Genomic DNA, 17,988 nt, shown 5'->3' with positions numbered 1-17,988 from the left:
CATAAGAGGCAAAAATCTAAGAAATAATTGCAAAGAAAATATTTTGTTACTTAAAATTTAACATCTTAGTGTCTAACAGTCTAAATTACTTCACTGATCTCCTTTAGTTTTTATAAAGCATTCAGATTTTCAAATTGAATCCCTGTTTACAACAGCAGTGCTTGAACTCCTGAAAACATTGCCCTTGGGTGAGACTGCGATATTGTGTATATCCCTTCAAAAGTGGCTGCATTTAAGGAGCATGTGTGACGTAAGAATCGTGACAGAGGACCCGAGCAAGGATGTGACAGCCGAGACATTAATCCAGTCCAATCTGTGATTAACCGAGAATTGCTGTAACCCTACACTCCACAGGGGGCGAAGGGGCAAGGCAGGGCCGGAGCCTTTCCCCAGGCGGGCTCTCGAGCTGGCCGAGCAGAGCGCGGCCTGCCCGGGCCAGGCACCCTGGGTGGCGCGGAGCAAGCGGGCCCGGCCCGGCACAGAGAGGCCTTTGTGCCCTCGCTCCGCTCCGCAGAGCCGGCCCAGAGCTCAGCCAGGCCCTCGGCTGCCGGCAGCGCTCCGAGCAAACATCTGAGGGGAAAGCGCAAGCGCCTGCCTGGGAGAAATCACCTCACACTTCTGCGGGGAGGTGTGTGCGGACGGGGATGGACTGCAGGGACGGCAAGGCAGGCACAAGCCGCTGCCTGGGGCCCCCAGCGTCTGCCCCAGCGTGGTTGGAGGTGGTGTCAATGAGAAGGATGCACATCTCCCCAGTAAATCCATCTTCGTATGTAACCATAGATATTGCATTAATTCAGGATGGATTGAAGAGAATTTGGAGTCAGAATCACTTTTCTTAATTTAGCTCTCTTCCTGTGTGTGCACTGCAGACATGCAGGTGTAAGCATAGTAGTCAGGGGTGCAGTAATTTCTGGTTTTATGAGCAGGCAATTAGACCTTTGTATCAGAGTCAGGTGTTATACTGAAATCACTAAGGCTGCAAGAAGAAAAAGTGATGCTTGGGTATGGGTATCAGTGCCTGAATCCTTGCAGTGACCTGAAATAGGGAGTGTTTCTGGGAAAGGAGACCCTTCTATTAAAAGTGTTTCAATAAATATTAAAGAATGATGATTACTAAGCGTGCTGTTCAGTTGTTCATCCCAGCAAATGAATTCATGTGTAACCTCAGGAATAACCAGCTTGCTTTGGTAATTCTGAACTAGCCCAGTGAGTACAAGCTTTCACAGCTCAGAAAGATTCTCTCCTTTATTAACAATTATCACTGAACTATCTTGCATATTTATCAATGCACATGATCAGAGAAAAAGTAGTCATTTCATGTTATGGTTGAGCATGGGAGTTTTATGATAAGCTCTGTACTAAGACAGCAAATGTAGGACCAGGTCTTCAACACCTTGAATTTGACCACTGCATAGAGAAATTTGTCTGCTTTTCTTTGGCTCTGAAGATATTAGCAACAGTGATCTTTTAGTTACCTTCACAGAGCCATACTCTTCAAATTCTTTTGACCCATAGTGTAAAATGTGTATTTCCCTGTGACACCTAGAAAACTGCAGTTACTTGTGGCTTACCTGTCCTGGTTGTTCGCAGGCTGTCTGGTATCTTGCTTGCTGGCATAGTTCTTTTACTCTCTCGTACTTTGGTAGTTGATTAGACTGCTGAGTGTTTTTGTTGGGTTCCTCCTTCTTGCGTAGAAATTTGCTTAAAAAAAATAAAGTGGAGTGTTTTAGATACATTGTTCTAAGCCCTAAGGAAGAATTTAACTTGAACAGTGAAGCTACTTGAAGGCTTATGTCTTCTCAGGGAAAAAAATCCCCACATTTCTGTTACTGACTTTTGATGTAGGTCACATAGTGAAAAAAAGCCTCAGGTGACTGGCTGAAAATTGCCAGAAGATACATAAGTGCTGCTAAAATATGTCTAACTGGTACAGTTCAGCACCATTCATACATAAATGTAGGTTTTTACAAAAAGCAAAACTCTTTGAAGCAATACTTTCTTGGCTGGCAAACACAGCTGAAGACACAACAGGACTTTTATACTCAGCACAAGCTCGGCTGTATCTTACATATTACGATATGTCTTTCATGCACTGCTTTGTAATACATCAGACAAAGTTTTCATAATCTGTAAAGTCATAAAGTACCAAAAGGAAATTGCTGTAAAGTTTTTACCCAGAGAAAATTTTCACAGCAACAACTGGCAAGGTAAGAGGGTATAAGGAGTTATCAGCAAAGAGAGGAGCAGTTATAGTCATGAATCTCAATTACACATAAGTCCTAGCTAGAACAAAAATGAAGAATGCTTCTAATACGTTATGGAAAATACAAAATCGGCCGAGATTTGGGAAGAAAATGATTTGGATAATGACAAAAGTGAGAACAAGCAGTGTTAGGAAAAGAGGCTAGGAGAATCACCAGAAAAGCATGCTTTCAAATTTCTTCAGAGAAAGGGATTTGGGAGCACAGTAGATTGCAAAGGCAGTGGTGGGAAAGTAGGAAAAAAGTCATGCCTGTCAGTTTGCTTGCAAAATTTACTGCTTCTCTGACCATAAAAAGGAAGAGGAGGAAGCAGAAAGTAAAGCATGTACAAGGGAGTACTCCCAGCAGGCAGGCTCTCCCAAAACTCTCTCACCCCTAATAATTACCCTCTTTCCACTAGAAATGTGTCACGCCAAATTTTGGTCTTCTTGTTTGTTCGAAACCTGAAAGGAAAATAATGACATTTACTGCTGGCACTGAAGTACTCCACTGTGTAAGTGTTAACAAATTATTTTTGAAAAAAACAACTCCCCACTTATATATACACGCAATTTTATAGATCTACTACTTAAGACACTCTTGAAATGGGAAAGCTGTGGTCGTTGCCATGACACAACTCATTTTCACAGAATCTGTTTTTCCACTCAGCTGTTGATTTACTTAGGTGTTTGCTTCTGAACTGGCTAAAAAAGGATCCTGGGACCCACCTGTTTCCTGGTCTCTCCAAGTCCAGAAGCTTTAGGACAGATTTGCCATCCATATCTGGAGGTGTGTCAAGGCCTGCTATATCCAGAATTGTTGGAGCAAGATCAATATTCAGAACTATTTGAGGCACACTGCAAATCAACAGGAAAGGTCATAGTTGCCATGTGTTCAATGTGTAAGTCTTCACATTCTCTTGGAAATAGAATGATAATTAATGCTTATCAGGGCTTTGAAGATGTAGAGCTCTACAGAAGTGCTAAGTTTAGAAAACCCCCTTTGAAGTCTACAACTCAGAACGATAGGCCAGTACTGCAGACTGACATCACAAAGAAAAAGTTAAGCACGATTAAACAAGGAGGTGCAGCAGCAACACTGCTCTTATCTCACTGATAATGAGGGCATGATGCTAAATGACAGAGTGAGCAGTAAAGATGAGCACATAGTTTTTAAAAGCAAAACCCAAGTCTAACCTTACAGGACTATGCATTACAGTTTTCTCATCTGAATTATAACTTATTCATAATATGCAAAGTGAAAAAGCTGCCTGTTTATGAGACTCATTGCTCTGCAATAAGAGAGCATCCTTTATGAAATGAAACTAGACAGAGTGATAATTACATGTTCTCAGAAACATTTTACATTAGGCTCAACAGCTGTGCTAGAGGCATAAGGCAACGTACACTGATCCCGGCTCCACACTTGGACCACGAATAAAGAAAGGAACTCGAATATCAAAGTCATACGGCATTGACTTCCCCTTGACCAGTCCGAACTGCCCAATATGGTATCCATGGTCAGCAGTGTAAATAATGTAGGTATTCTCCAGTTCTCCCATCTCTGCAAGCATTTGGTGTAACTGCAACCCAGCACAGAAAGAACTCCGAGTTAAGTGTGGCAAAACATGTTTTGTGCAGAGTCGTGTATAACCATCATTTATAACCCTTAAATACACAGGACCAAACAGGGCATCAATGACACAGTTGACACAGATTCTGGGGACTGGCATTTGTACATCTTGCCTTTACTGTGCTGTGAAAAATCAACCTACCAGTTCAATTTTGCACTTGACAGAGGGGACAATTAAACAGCTCCAGAAAATTAGAATAGAAAAAATATGGCAATGATGGGGTAGTTGCCTTAGTATGTCCAAAATTCATTGTGTACTCAAACACAGCTTGTGAAAAAAGTCTGCTACAGCTTTAGGGGAAAAGGTACTAAGATTTGATTTACTGTGCTAGTCTACAACTTTCTCATTCCTTACAGTTGTGGGCTTGGGAAAAAGCTGTAAATTTTTATTGAAGTTTAAAGAAATCTCTCTAGGGGAAGATCTTTGGTCATGGTGCTTGATTTTGGAACAAAAAGTCATACAAAGTAAACCTAATAGTTCATGTATCATGTTACCTATAATTAGCAGTGCACTGCATTGCCTAACTTCTGCAAACACTTGTAGACTGACACCTGAGTTGCTGTGATTTGCCAGTTCCCAGATTTCAACTGAAGGACAAACTGTGAATGGAGTGTGTGAAATGAATAGAGGTTGTCATATGTGCACCTGTGTCTATCCATGTGTACACACAGGTGATGCATCTTCTGTTAACACCAGGCTTTACACTAGGCACAGTGACTTTTCCCTTTAAAAAAGCCCACTGTTTTTTTGACCCAGCAATTGAAAGAAGAAAGCCAGGAGCTTGGCCTCACGTTGCAGAGAACCAGAATTCAATTCCACTGGGAAAAAGTGGAGTAATTCCTCATAGTATAATGACTTTCCCCAGAATGTGGTTGGTGAAGGTAAAGAAAGAATTAATTAATTTAATTTTGTTACGGACTAACAAGATTGTATTCACAGCAGTTTCTTGCACTCACTCTTTCCATAGAGTCATCAACTGACATCAGGGTCTGAAGTCTCTTGCGCTGCAGGACGTTGGTAAACTCCATGTGGATTGGAAGCATGGGCCCTGTGTACTGCATAATCCAGTGCTTATCCATGTTTGGTGCATAGTTGTAGCTGGGAGTTCTGGAGGAAAAGAACAGATCTCAAAAGCTGTGCAGTGTGACAGGCATCAGAGGGAGGTGGGAACTCCTCCAACACAGAAAGAGCCAACAAACAGTTAAATCACAAATTCCATGTGGTATCTGACAAATATCAACAAACATCACTTCAGTGGCTTTCCAGATTCATTGGGTCATGTATCACCGCCTCAAAATATTTTAACCACTTGCTTTCCAAGCTTTCTCTCAGACTCAAAGACCGCTACAAGTTCCACATTAATATTTGGGATTTGCCAAAATCTATTTCTCAAACAAACCTGTAATTATTAAAAAGGTTTATCTGAATGGTGCATCCCGTACAGATAAAAAAAATTAAGGAAGTTAGAGATGAAAAGGGACTGTTTACTTAATATTAAGGTATATTGCCCTGGTACTTCAGTAGAGAAATGACCTTTAAATAAAAGTCAAAGAAAGGTATTTTGCAGTGGGATAAAGAAATTTCGTAGTCAGCATAAAGAACACCAGCAGTGTTACAGTTAGTTCTACGCTAAATGCTGTTGAAGTGTTATTTTCAACGGGAGTGCAAAGCACAGTGCATTACAAGCATAAAATGAATCATGACAACAAAACTGACCTAACACTGCTGTTGATACTAGCACTAAGAAGAAGTATGGCACAGAGTCCTATCTAAAGCAAAGAATGATGCTTTAGGAGTTTGCACAAACATCAAAAGAAATATTTAGGAGTGGTGTTCTATCCACAGCCAGTGTATTTTTGAAAGATATCCTATAAGAAACAAGAATATTTTCCCAGAGATATCACCTTGGGAGAAAATGTGTGGCAAAAATGTGTCAAGTAAATTTTCTCGACAGAGACAAACATGTTACAAAAGCTCTCCATCATTCTTGTTTTTATGCCTAGCATACATGACAACTACAAGGTGAAGTGAAAACAAGCAATACCCATTTCCCATAATGGTTTCACCTACATATGAGCAGTTCCCTTCTCTGGAAAGAAGGAATCTAGGCTTTGTCATTTTCATTAAGTTCTTCGGGTTTTATTTCTCCCCTGTTTCTAGTACACTGCAGTACATGATACATGAACAGCAGCATTACATTTGAAAATTAAACATAAAGAGAAAGTGAAAAAAATACTGTTGGGTGATTAGATTAATTTGATTCTTTTTATTCTCTTTTCAGTTTACAAGAAAAATGAAATTCAATATTAATTTGCTGTTTAGGTACTGAAAATTATAACTCATGTGTTAACAAAAGGTACATTTTTCCCACCGAAATATGTATGTGTAGTTGTCTTTTCTTAAAATGAACAATATCAGAATACTGTATAACTTAGAGTCATAGACCAGTCCTTCAGTTAGATTTCATTTTTCTTTACATGATTGTATGTGATCCCAGAATGGTGGAAGCAGTTGTTTTTTATATCAGATATCATATGTATAACCTTTAACTACATATTCTGAGGACAAAAATCAGCTGAAAGGATAACATATTAAACTGATAGTCAACTTCAATAAATTTGTGGAGTCCACATTCTAACTGGAGAGCATTATTTGAGAAGTTAGGTAGAATTTGAGAAGTATGCCTTTAGTACACACAGCATGTTTTGACTAACCTACTTAATCATTAGTCTCAAGGGAAAAGAGAAGTGATGCAACAGTATCATAGGAATTTGATAGAGATTAAGAAGCATGGAAAGGTTAGCTCCCTACTGAGCAAAGACAAGCATAAACTAGAATTCCTTTTCTGTTGAAAAATCTTTTATTTCATGTTGAAAAGTCATAGTTTTTATAATTTCCCATGGTTGAAGTCTGATTTTTAAAATGAATACTGTCATAATATTAATAAGATTTATGTCAGGAGTACAGCCCTCTGTGTTGCTGGCTAGCCAGCAGTCCTAGCAGAGGGAGACCCTTGAAGAAGCAAGCCTTAGGAATTCTGTCACCTACCATTTATCAGTTATCCAACAGAAAAGAAGGATACTTTCAGTGCAAATTTTTCTCTGTTGCCTTGGAAGTTTGTCAGACAAGATGCTTTCCCATGAAAGGGTTCATTTTTGATTAATCAGCATCTCCTAGTAAAACCCTGTTTTTTTTCCAGTGGGGTCCTGAGTGCCCCAGGCCCAGAGGGATGAGGTGGCTGAGAGCTGCGCTCCGCCGACAGCGCGGTGACAGCCTGCTGCTGTGCCAGGAAGGAGAGCCAGCTGCTGAGGCAGGCTCAGGTCTTGTGTTCCCAGGCTATTGTGAGCAGCCTCCTCCACATAATGGATAGTTTTAAAAAGCAGCACTCAAGGCTTTAGCAGGGCAGTTAAAACCTTTCACAGACACTTTCCAAATGCATTTTGAATTTTCTGGGTGAGAAATGCAGCAGGCAGAGAGACAGCAGAATTTTCCTCCCAGGCAATTCAAGGAACAGGAACCTTCTGTGAAATATCCAGTGTCACCGGCTGATGGATAAATGTGAAACAGGGGTCTATAATGTTGGAGAAAGAGTACTAAAGAAGAGACAGAAAGGAATTCCAAAACCCTGTACCTTGTACATGTTCAATGTCTACCCCTGTTTGCTAGGCCTTTCAGAAATCCACCAGAATGGCACTGGTTACCAGACACAAGATCTGACATTGCCCTCAAATTTATCTACCTTTTTTTTTGGTATAAATGTAACCAACCAACCAACCAAACACTGCAGACACAAATCTTAGGGAGAATACTGGTGACTTTTGAAAACTTTTCCATGTAGACAGAGCTCTTCATGATGAGTGATAATTTTTTATGGTAACATTTTTTCTTGAAGCATCTGGAGATATCAGTTAAACGTTCAGCTGTTATAAGTCCTTGAAAGTCATTATGGCCTGGTATGTCACTGCTTCTGTTCCTCCAGTTTTGTCAATACTTGTCTGTATTGACAAGTACTCCTATAAAGTATCACTGACATCTACATTTCCTTGATTCCTCTTTGCACTGGAATATTGAAATTGAAGATGTGTGCCATGTCTTCCACGGCCTCCTCTCAGTTATGGAGTCCATCTTGTGCTGAGTACATTAGCTGATCCATTATCAGCACACAGTGCCTGGTACCCCATTATTTTCAGATTATCCATGGCCTCTGAATCTGGCAAGTTGCTACTGTAGTACTTGTCATTCTTGTAGAATGGGCAAATCTAGATTGGTCTGTTGCTCACTTTTATTTGTCCAACACATACTGTGAGGAACTTAATACACAGAGACCACTTGGCACTCCCTAACAGTTCTGTTCTGGCACTGGAAGACATTAGATTCTCAAAATTTTGAATAGATACCCTCAGGTTAAACTAACTAAAAAAATTACAACCATTATGTAATAATAACAAATGCTGAGCATAGGCACTTTTCCATAAAAGCATACTCATAATGAGAACATTTCACCCTGAGATTTAGTGATCAGTCACCTATGTGAATAAGTTTAGAGAGAAATTTGCAGTGATAATCAAGTGATCTATAAACTATGGAAGGAATAAAAATTCATAAGCATTAGTGCATTTAAAAAAAAAGATTATCCACAAAATCTATAATTTGTCTGTAAACATTAGTTCAAGTAGATACTTATGTTGAGAGAAAAGGAGCAGTATTAGCAGTCACTGCTGTAATCAAAAGGCCTCAGTAACTCTCTCTGACAACACATTTACTATATTCATACATTTAAATTTGAACTTCTAAATTAAGAATGCATCTTATTTGGCTTTTAAGGTACCACAATAACTTTAATTTAGGCAAGAAACAATAAAAATAACCAACAAGCCAAAAAATGGATGCTTGTACTTGAGAATCTATTAAAATGGGGTCCCCAAACAAATAATTCAAAACCAAATTTCACTAGCTTCTACTAGTAATTGAACTGAATTGTCATATTCAATGAAATAAATGGAATACAGCCATTGTGCATTACTACAAAAAGATATTTTATAGTTAAGAAAGGATTGGGAGAGTACAGAATGTCTTAAGAGCTTCAAGAATTTAGTACAACTTTAAAGTAACATTTGCTTTCTAAAAAATTAATCTAAATATATACGTCTTTAACAGATGGGATAATGTGGAGAGAAACAAGTATGTTTCCAAATATTTGTTCAATTGCTCATAGTAAAAATCTGTGTTTGCCCCTATTTACAACCTCATAATTCCCTTCTGTTTCCATTCAACAAAAGAAATTATGTTCACAAAAATACTGCCTAAAAATGTTGGGTTTGAATAATTCCATAAAGTTCTCAGGGGGTTTGGTCCAAAAGGGTTTGGCTAATCTTCTGTTTGGGTTGTGAGTCCTCCAGTTAGTGAAAATAATACAGTACATAGATACCAAAAGAACATTTTCATTTCATAAAAATAAAAGTCAACAACATTTTAAAGTAATACCTTTGGTAAAACTGATTGAGAAAAATTAATAGTTTCTGTACGGAATTGGCACTTCTATTATTCTTTGAAATATGATTAGCAAACATGGCAGAAGTAGGCATGTTTCTTCAAGTGAAAATAAACAAAGGAAGCAAATTCTTTGTTTCCAGGGAAAGTAGACTTCCAGGTTTAGACACTGTTCTTGGAAAGCAGGAAGCCTAGGTTTTGGGCAAAATTAAAAGTAAAAAAAAACCAAACAAAACCAAACCCACAACCAATGGCCATTGTCATTATTAATGTGAAGTTGAATTTCACCGTGCTGGTTCTGCTTTTTCTGCCTTTTAAAATGGGACTCTTTTAAACCCAGTGTTATTTATAGATCTGTGTATGTGGGGTATGAAAGTTTCACTACCCAAGTGTAACACAACTGCTATATTTTAGAATAAAGAAATGAAACAGTTGTTGCCTGTTAAATATAACACCTTTTTCATTTAGGAAACATCGTTTGTTGCTCCTGCAGAAGTTAATTGTGCAACTAGAATATTACTTACACTTCTATTTCACAGCATTTCTTCTTGTCTTGTCTTTAAAATCCCACTCACAGTGACGCGTGTGATGATTGTGATCACTTATCTCTAAGTCAGGAGTCCAAGCAGACCTCGGGCCAGTAGTGACGCTGCACACTGACATGTCAAGATTTATCACTGATGCAAATGCACGATCCCGCTCTAATGGCCCCATGTCCACATTACAAGTGCCATCGTTACTGACAGATGTTTGAGGCTTGGCCTCAGCGGTTCCAGATGCAGCCACCTCACACCCCAAACTCACATTCAAGACTGCTCTGGGGATCCAGAGCTGCAACCTTTCTTTTGATGCTTCACTACTGCAGACCTACACACCTGGTATATCGGCACCCTTCATATGATCTTTAAATGGAAATATAAACTTCTGCCTTTCATATCACCTACCTTTTCTTAGCTTGTGAAGTTTTCTCATGTAGTCCAAGATAGATCAGATTCCATCTCTATCTGCTCCTCCTAATGTTTCTAGCTTGGCAATAGGATTGCTTCCAGGTAGTCATAAAATCTAGCTGTGAGTCCTCCTGCCAGCCCAAGTATTTCAACTCAGCACAGCCAGCAGTGGTTCAGATTTCCATTTTTTACATTCTTCAGTAAACCTGCCTCCTGTGGATTTTTGCTTCTAATGTTTGTTTACTTCACAGCTTATAAACAGCCTAGGTCTGATTCACAGTTCCCCTAAGACTGGTTCACACTGGAAGGTAAAGGGAAGTTAAAGTGCCAGAGGCCCTGAGCATAACAGATAATTCAGGCTTTCATCAGAGCATCCTTTGAGTCAAAGCTTTCCAGCTCAGCTGTCTGATGAAACAAGATTGTCCTGTAACATAACTTCATATTCAACAACAATGTTTCCAGAGGTCTAACAACCCTGCTCCCTAACAGATGATGTTCATTACCACAGCAAAAATCTATGTATTGCTTTCATCTAGTACATCTTCTCTAGTCCCATTTTCTTTCACAGAAATAATGTGTGGGGATAGTTAGAGTACATGCATTAGTTTGATTTAATTTCAGAAAATATTTCACTTATTATGGTGATAGCAGCCAGGATAAACCTTCAGAAATATTTTTAGATGTCAGAAATAGGACATACATTATGGAGAGAAGTGTGAGAGTGGGAAGGGAAAATGGATGCTTAAAAACAATGAAGAGTCTGCTGCCTCCCATATGATATAATTTATGTTTGATTTTAAACTGGAGTTCATAAGAATTAACAGAAATCACTTAATAAGCAAACAGTGTACACATTATTACTGTTCTTGTCTTTGTAAGACTTTCCATGCCACTCTAGATCCTGTTTGTGCTGAGGAGGACAGGACTGTAACATAATGATGGCATGTAATTCTTAATTTTCTTTTTGTCTTTGATGTGTTTTTCATAAATCTTAAGGACTTTGCTGCTGCATTCATTTGATTTAATTCTTCCCATGTTGATAAGCGAGGAAATGAGACCAACAGACGCCCACACTTGAGGGCAGAGCTCTCCCTGAACTGGAGTATTTCCTGCTGTGGCCACTCCCTTCTTTATATGTGCCAGTGGAAAACTTCTAAACAAACTTTTGGGCTGTTTTTTTGATGTTGATTTTGTTTTGTTTTGTTTTAATTTATGGAGGCAACATTTCAATCTTTAGCAGGCAATTTACCAGCAAAGAGACATCATGTAGTTTAAGAGTCAACTTCAGCTACTGTTCTCTTAAGCAAAACTTCTTACATGTGGTTGACAGGCTATCTTAATCCTTGGTTTGTAGGTATAACCTTGCATCTCAGTTTGTTAAGCCAGCAAGCAGCTTTTGACCTGGTTTCCCTTCTTTGTTGGAGGTAGGTGTTACAGTAACATGATACAGCAACTACATTTTTAAAAACAAAATCCAAGGTCAGATGGCTGTCACCCAAGGTCAGAAGGAAAGAGATTCAAATGGCCCTTGACCACCAAGGAAGAAAACCTAAGGGTTAAATGTTCAAATTACACAAACCTTGGCAGGAGGGATTTTATTGTTCTTGTTCTGTTTTCATAGGGAACACAGTATTTCTGTGAGAACTGAACTTCTCATATCTTTCAGAGCACGTTGCTCGTATTTTTGATAGAGAAATCAGTTGGAATCTTCAGCCACCCAAACCCAAATTAGCAGTTTATCTTCAATTTGTCTCATTTCTCAGTCTGCAGACTGAACTTTAACACATGCAGTCAGTCAGTGCAATAAGAAACACAAAACAAGCCAGCAAGGATCTCTTGAGGTCATTGGAGAAAAAATTCTTTGCGAGAAGCTTGCCAAGAAATCAACAACACCAGAAGAAAAGAAGAAGCACAGCTGAGTGCTCTCACAAGTAGCCTAGCAGAGCAAGGTATTTAGACTCCAAGAGTCCACAAAAATAAAAATTAATTTTAGCTAGAATTTTGCTTAATCTTTGCAGGTGACATGTAACCTGGATATAAGGGGGAGAAGCAGTTAAAAATTTGGAGACTAACTAGAGCCTTTTGTTCTACCAGCACTAGCTAGAAAACAAGCAGGCTGAAAACACCAAGCAGCAGAAAGTGTCAAAAGCATGATAAACCAAAGCAAGTTCCTACAAGCACTTGTCAGAAGGGAGCAAGGAGCCTAAAATGAGTTGCTTTGGCCTGGGGAGAGGTAGGGTGAGATACAATGATTCAGTGCTTTTCTTCCAGACACCGTCCCCACGGCTAAGCGGAAGCAGTTTGGATCCTGCCCTCCTGTATAATGGATAGTCCCCCAGCAGGCAGGATGGCTTGCCTGAGGCCAGGCAGTCTGTGCCACTAAATGGGAGACAATCTGTTGAATGGAGTGAGAACAAATAGATATAACTCTCTTGCAGTGAAAAGCGGCAATTGAAAGGAGACATGGGAGAAATCCTTTCAATTTGATATAGTGACTATTCATTACTCTTCACAGAATGGGAAGTAAGGGACACAGGTGGCATAATGAAGCTCCAGGTTTTAGAAGGAAACAAAAAGTGGCCCTTTGTCCCGAGTGCACAAAGTGACACTGTGGAACTTGTTGCCACAGGATGGTGGGGCTGCCGCCAGAGTTTAAAAAGAGATTAAACCAATGCAAAGAGAATGGGGCACACTGACCTGGATGCTTCACCTAAACTCATGATTTTCAGAAGCTAGAAAAACAGCAGAAAAAATTTGTGGTTTTACTTTCCCCTTTGCTCCACCATTGTTCCCTGCTACTTTCTGCTGGAGCACATAATTCAGGACTGAGAATGTTCTTCCGTACAAACCAATATAAAAGGTTTCATGTATTCGTGTCTACCTTATTTATCAACTAAAATCTCAACTTCATTAGCTCACTATATGGGTAGAAACTATTCTGAATATCTAAGTAACTACAAATATTGCTGACTGGTTTGCATTACTTGAAAAGTCTGGTCTCAGGAATGTGGGATCATGGAAAATATAAGATTATAAGGTCAGGGAAACTGGCATATCTAGAAAGTGGCAGTCAGTAAGAGGATAAAAGATGCAAAACAACAAAAATGCAACCATGTGTCATGAACAGCAAATCTCTTTCTGGCCCCAACCAGTGATCAGTTTATCCATGCAGTTTATGCAGTAGCTACTACTCCTAGAATTTTTAAAGTATTTGATGTAAGTTGAAAAACCATCCTGGTATGTGAACTACTGCAGAGTGTCCAAAATACAATTTTTAGACAAAGGAGCCACTGTCTAATGAAATTGATTTATCCTCATTTTGAGAGGACAGATAAATGTACAGTCCAGCTGAAATATTTTATAAAGATGTTTTTTGTGATTTTGTTGTTGTTGTTGTGTTGCTTTTTAAAGATGTGCAAATACATTGTTTCAGAACAAAAGGAAAGACTGGTCTACAAACCCATGGGAGTCAAAAGTGCAATGTAAATCTTCCATTGCCTTTCACTATAATGAAAAGGACCCAGAATTTTCAAGGTAGGAAGCAAGATGAGGAATCCACAGATGTGTACTCTCCACAGATTTTTACCTGAAGTTGCTTTTTCTTCTAGAAACAAAATGAAGAGTTGGGGGTTTTTGTTATAGTTTAATCACCAGAAAAGATTAAGCGTGTTATTTAAAAGTGTAGTCTGATAGGCTATTTTGGGAATCTGCCAGTATCTAGTGTATAAACAAATCTGGTGCACTCAAAATCTTCAAAAGGGTGTTTTTACTGTTTTTACTCTCAATGCATTCAGTTAGTTAGAGCCCAGGAAGCACATATCTTAGAGGGAAACGAAGGAAGTAATATCTTTCCAACAGATCCTGACCTGTGTCTACATATTTTCAGGGTATTGTAAGAAGCTGCCCTTACAAAGCCAAATACTGACCTTTTAATCTCCCACAACTTCCCAGGAGGAAAAGAGCTTCTCTCTGCTTTAATAATGGTCAGGGCTGTCATTCTCCCCCGCAAAAGGAACAAGCACAGCAAAAGAAACAAGCAAACATTCTCTGCTTACATGAGTGTCTTGTATTTGAATTTCCTGCTCCTGAGCTGTCTCCATAAACAAATTCCTTGCAGAAGCAGACACAAGGAGTGGGTCTGGCAGTGTGTGAGTTTCACTTACATGTGCTGTGAAGCGTTGGGGTAGAGCTCTGAGAACTGCGGTGCAGAATCCTCGGGGCCATGGGGTGCAGCGTGGCTGATGACCATCATTATGGGCCTATGGGGATATATCCTCTTAGACATTCTGAAGTAATTAATGCTCTCATTAGTGATTAGGTCTGTGAAGTAGTCCTGGAACATACGATTAACACAAAGCAAAAGTTACAAAGTGCATGATTAATTAGATCACATACTATCATGTTATTATGTTATTTTTCAAGTCCTCATTAAAGCTCAGATCAGGAAGTAAAAGCATACCATCAAAGAGATGTATGATTTGAGGGAGCATAGGGGAGACTGAGCAGTAATTACTTTCTTAAGCAGGCAATGCCACATAAAATGAGACAGTATTTTGCAAATCAGATACAACAGAAAGTATAAAGTAAATTTGATTACCAGATTTGGTAATATAATACTAAGTAACATTTAAAATCACAGACTGTACTGACAAAGATATGTTCCTAAAATTTCATTGATAAAACACCTTACAAGGTAATGGCTCCCAAATAACATTGAATCTTAATCTGGTTTTATGTTTACATAAACCTTTATTGCACATTCTGTGTTCAGATTATACTTTTGCATATGTACAAAGTGGAAGACAGCTACAACAGGCAACAGATTGCAAAAAATCTTAATCAAAGACATTGCAAATGAGAATGCAGGGAGCAGTTGAATTCCTGCGGGCTCTGTTCATTTAATTGTGCAACTTTAAGCAGTGCAGCTGCTGAGATTAAGGTTGTGACTTGCTAATAAACTGGCTTAACCCACAGCTAAGGTGGCAAATGGAAGCCTACAAGGAAAAGGGAGGAAATGGAACTAAGAAAAAAAGATGAAAACTTAAATTAAACCACCTGCCACCTTGGAGTATTCACTGTTGGCCTGGAGGTCTAGCTCGTGCTTCATTGAGAAAGTGCTGAGACAATGTTTGTAATTTCAAGCACTTCCAGGCATGACTAATCTTATGTTGTGGATTCGAGGCCCTGAACAGCTGCAAAAGCAGAGCCTGAGGGACAAGGTCTGTGTCCATGTCAGTGCTAGGACAAGGCAACCAGCTGTGACCTCCTCGCTCACCCGCTCCCTGTTCCCTGCCCCTGCCCCTCTCCTGCAGCACGCTTGGAACATGCACAGTAGCCCTGGCTGCTACAAAACCTGCAAGCATATGGATGAGACAGTGAGTGATCCTTCAGTTTCCAAAATGGATAATGAGTGTGAGGTACCAGGGCTGTGATAATTTCTGGGTTTGTGTCCTGAGTGAAATGCCTGACTGCTCTCCCAAAGCATCTACTCCCCCCTGTTTCTCTGTTTATTCTAGCTACATACACAGGGAGTGTAAGGAATGTATAACTAACCAGTATTCTATATTTCCTTTTTTTTTTTACTCTGCATAAATATATAATCAGTATAATGTAATTTCTATGGATGGGAAAATCAGAAACAGGCATCGCTAGTTTCCAATAAAAACTCATTACATGGGTCAGAAACCGCAGCTGCAACATCTGTATCATCTTCCTTGAGCTGCAATTTGAGGAAATTCCAGATTGCTTTCTGCAGGCTGGTCTGTCTGAGATCTGCCCTCCTAAGCCTTTCCAAGAAACTTCATGGCAGTGGGCAGGTCCCTTTGGCATACTTTCCACACTTTGTCAAGAGCACAAACAAGCTCTGAACTTTTCCAACGGCCGTGTTCTTGCCCTTATCTACTCTCATACTCATATCCGGAGTCTGACACCACAGGCATACAGCCTTTCTTTGGTGTGCACTCTATAATGGAAAACAACATTAACCAAGGCTCTTCTGTGGGTAACAATGACAACCCTCAGCAAACTTTAAAGTTCAGTAGCGCAAGGGACACAATTCTTTTTGGGAAAGGCTTTTATTTACTGTTTGCTTCTGCCACCAAAGCATCACATTCTGTCAGGGAGAGAGAGGGAGGGAGGGGAGGAAGGAGGGAGGCATCACCAGGCTCCACTGAAGAGGTTTGGGAGCATTGTTCTGTTGAGTGATTAATATTCTCAGGTGGAAATTGATCTGAAATGCCCTGGAGATAAAATGACATCTCAATTTCATGGTTGTAGTTGTTTAATCAATTAATTATCTGGTTAATTAATTATCTGAAAGTTATTTTTATATGGATTAATCATGTGGCATTTATGTGTCTGGAAAATACCTTTGCATAATCAAATCCGTGCTTCTCTTTGTTACCATTGCGAGAAATGGTGTAATTATAGAAGCGAGAGTTCTTCACTAATCCAACCCACTCTCTCCACCCAGGAGGGATGTAGCTGCCATTGTATTCATTGAGGTATTTCCCAAAAAAAGCTGTGAAGTAAAAAAAAAAAGAACACACACACACACGCATGAGGCTTTGCAATCGAAGTCTTTTAGTCTGAGTCAAAAGAACATATGAATGAAGAGAAAATGTGTTAGAATGAGTCAGAGTTGCTTTACCAAAAATCTTCCTTTTATAGCTTAGAGGGTTTTGAAATTAAAGTAAGTTATTTCCAGACTTTTATGAGAGTTGAAAGCCTTCGTGACTCTATGTTTTATTCTTAATCTTTTGGAATCTAGTGATCATGTGAAATATTTTCAGGGTTTCTTTTAGAAAGAATACGTTCCTCTTGGTTTCCACTTGAATATGAAATAAAAGCTCAGTGCCCAGAGGAAACATCTGAGAAACACCTTGTGGTTTTAAGCAAGTCCTGTGATGTTTCAGAGCTTGGCTTCTGACTTTTTGAAAGTTCAGGCTTGCTATCCTGGCTGCATTTGCTGGTTTGATAAAAGGTCTGGGAAGTACAGATCTCTACCCCATTAGGACATGTTCGGATAGATCAGGAAGGGATCCCCACCCTGCTTTGCTGCGACAGCATCTCTAAGGCAAAACTTACAAAGAGGCAAAGTCTTCGAGGTCAAAATCCTCTACCTGGCCTGCCAAATTCCACATATGTTTTCCCCTTAGCTCAAGTTTACAAGTCAGAACCCACTCAGACTGAAAATTTCAGCCTCTGCCGTAGGTTTTTAGGTGCTCCTGCCAATTCCTCTGCAAGGAAGTGGGAAGCAATGCAGTCTCACAATGCAGCGGGCTCCCAGCTATCTGGGAGTTGTGGATTGCCTGTGGCAAAGATACACAGACACCAAAAGCCAGCCAGCTGCCCTTGGAAGGGAGCATTAATGCTGGCTTGGGACCCTGGCAAATGCAGCTACTTGGCTTCTAGGGAAAGAAGGGCATGGGACATCTTTAGCTGCTTGTGTATGCTCTGTGACCTGGACAGAGTAGTCAGTTTGGATGGGTCCATTCTGCTTTTCCACTGCCTGGGGACTGCAGCGACAAAACACCTGATCAGGTCTGCAGGTTTTTTGGGATTTACTATCTCCAGTTCAATCCCAGTGACCTACTGGGGTGCCTCAGTATCTTCACTGTTCCCCTTTTTAATTGTCTTGAGGTTTACAAGCCCCTGGAGGGTCACTTGTGCCAGCAGT

General features: G+C 39.8%; 1 protein-coding gene across 10 annotated transcripts in view; it reads right to left on the bottom strand.

The window, feature by feature from the left end:
• SULF1 (sulfatase 1) overlaps positions 1-17,988 on the bottom strand; it is a 148,764-nt gene that overhangs the window by 28,578 nt on the left and 102,198 nt on the right. For all 10 annotated transcript variants that reach the window (XM_077186383.1, XM_077186392.1, XM_077186378.1 and 7 more), the window contains 7 exons: positions 16,679-16,830; positions 14,474-14,643; positions 4,830-4,980; positions 3,647-3,822; positions 2,969-3,097; positions 2,648-2,704; positions 1,572-1,701 (listed from right to left, as the gene is read on the bottom strand). In XM_077186383.1, the coding sequence (XP_077042498.1) occupies positions 1,572-1,701; positions 2,648-2,704; positions 2,969-3,097; positions 3,647-3,822; positions 4,830-4,980; positions 14,474-14,643; positions 16,679-16,830 (965 nt within the window). The remainder of the gene's footprint in view (positions 1-1,571; positions 1,702-2,647; positions 2,705-2,968; positions 3,098-3,646; positions 3,823-4,829; positions 4,981-14,473; positions 14,644-16,678; positions 16,831-17,988) is intronic.

Source organism: Agelaius phoeniceus, chromosome 1, assembly GCF_051311805.1.
Source record: "Agelaius phoeniceus isolate bAgePho1 chromosome 1, bAgePho1.hap1, whole genome shotgun sequence".
Taxonomy (NCBI): Eukaryota; Metazoa; Chordata; class Aves; order Passeriformes; family Icteridae; genus Agelaius; species Agelaius phoeniceus.
The sequence above is the reverse complement of the archived record's forward strand: the minus strand, read 5'-3'. Positions and strand labels throughout refer to the sequence as shown.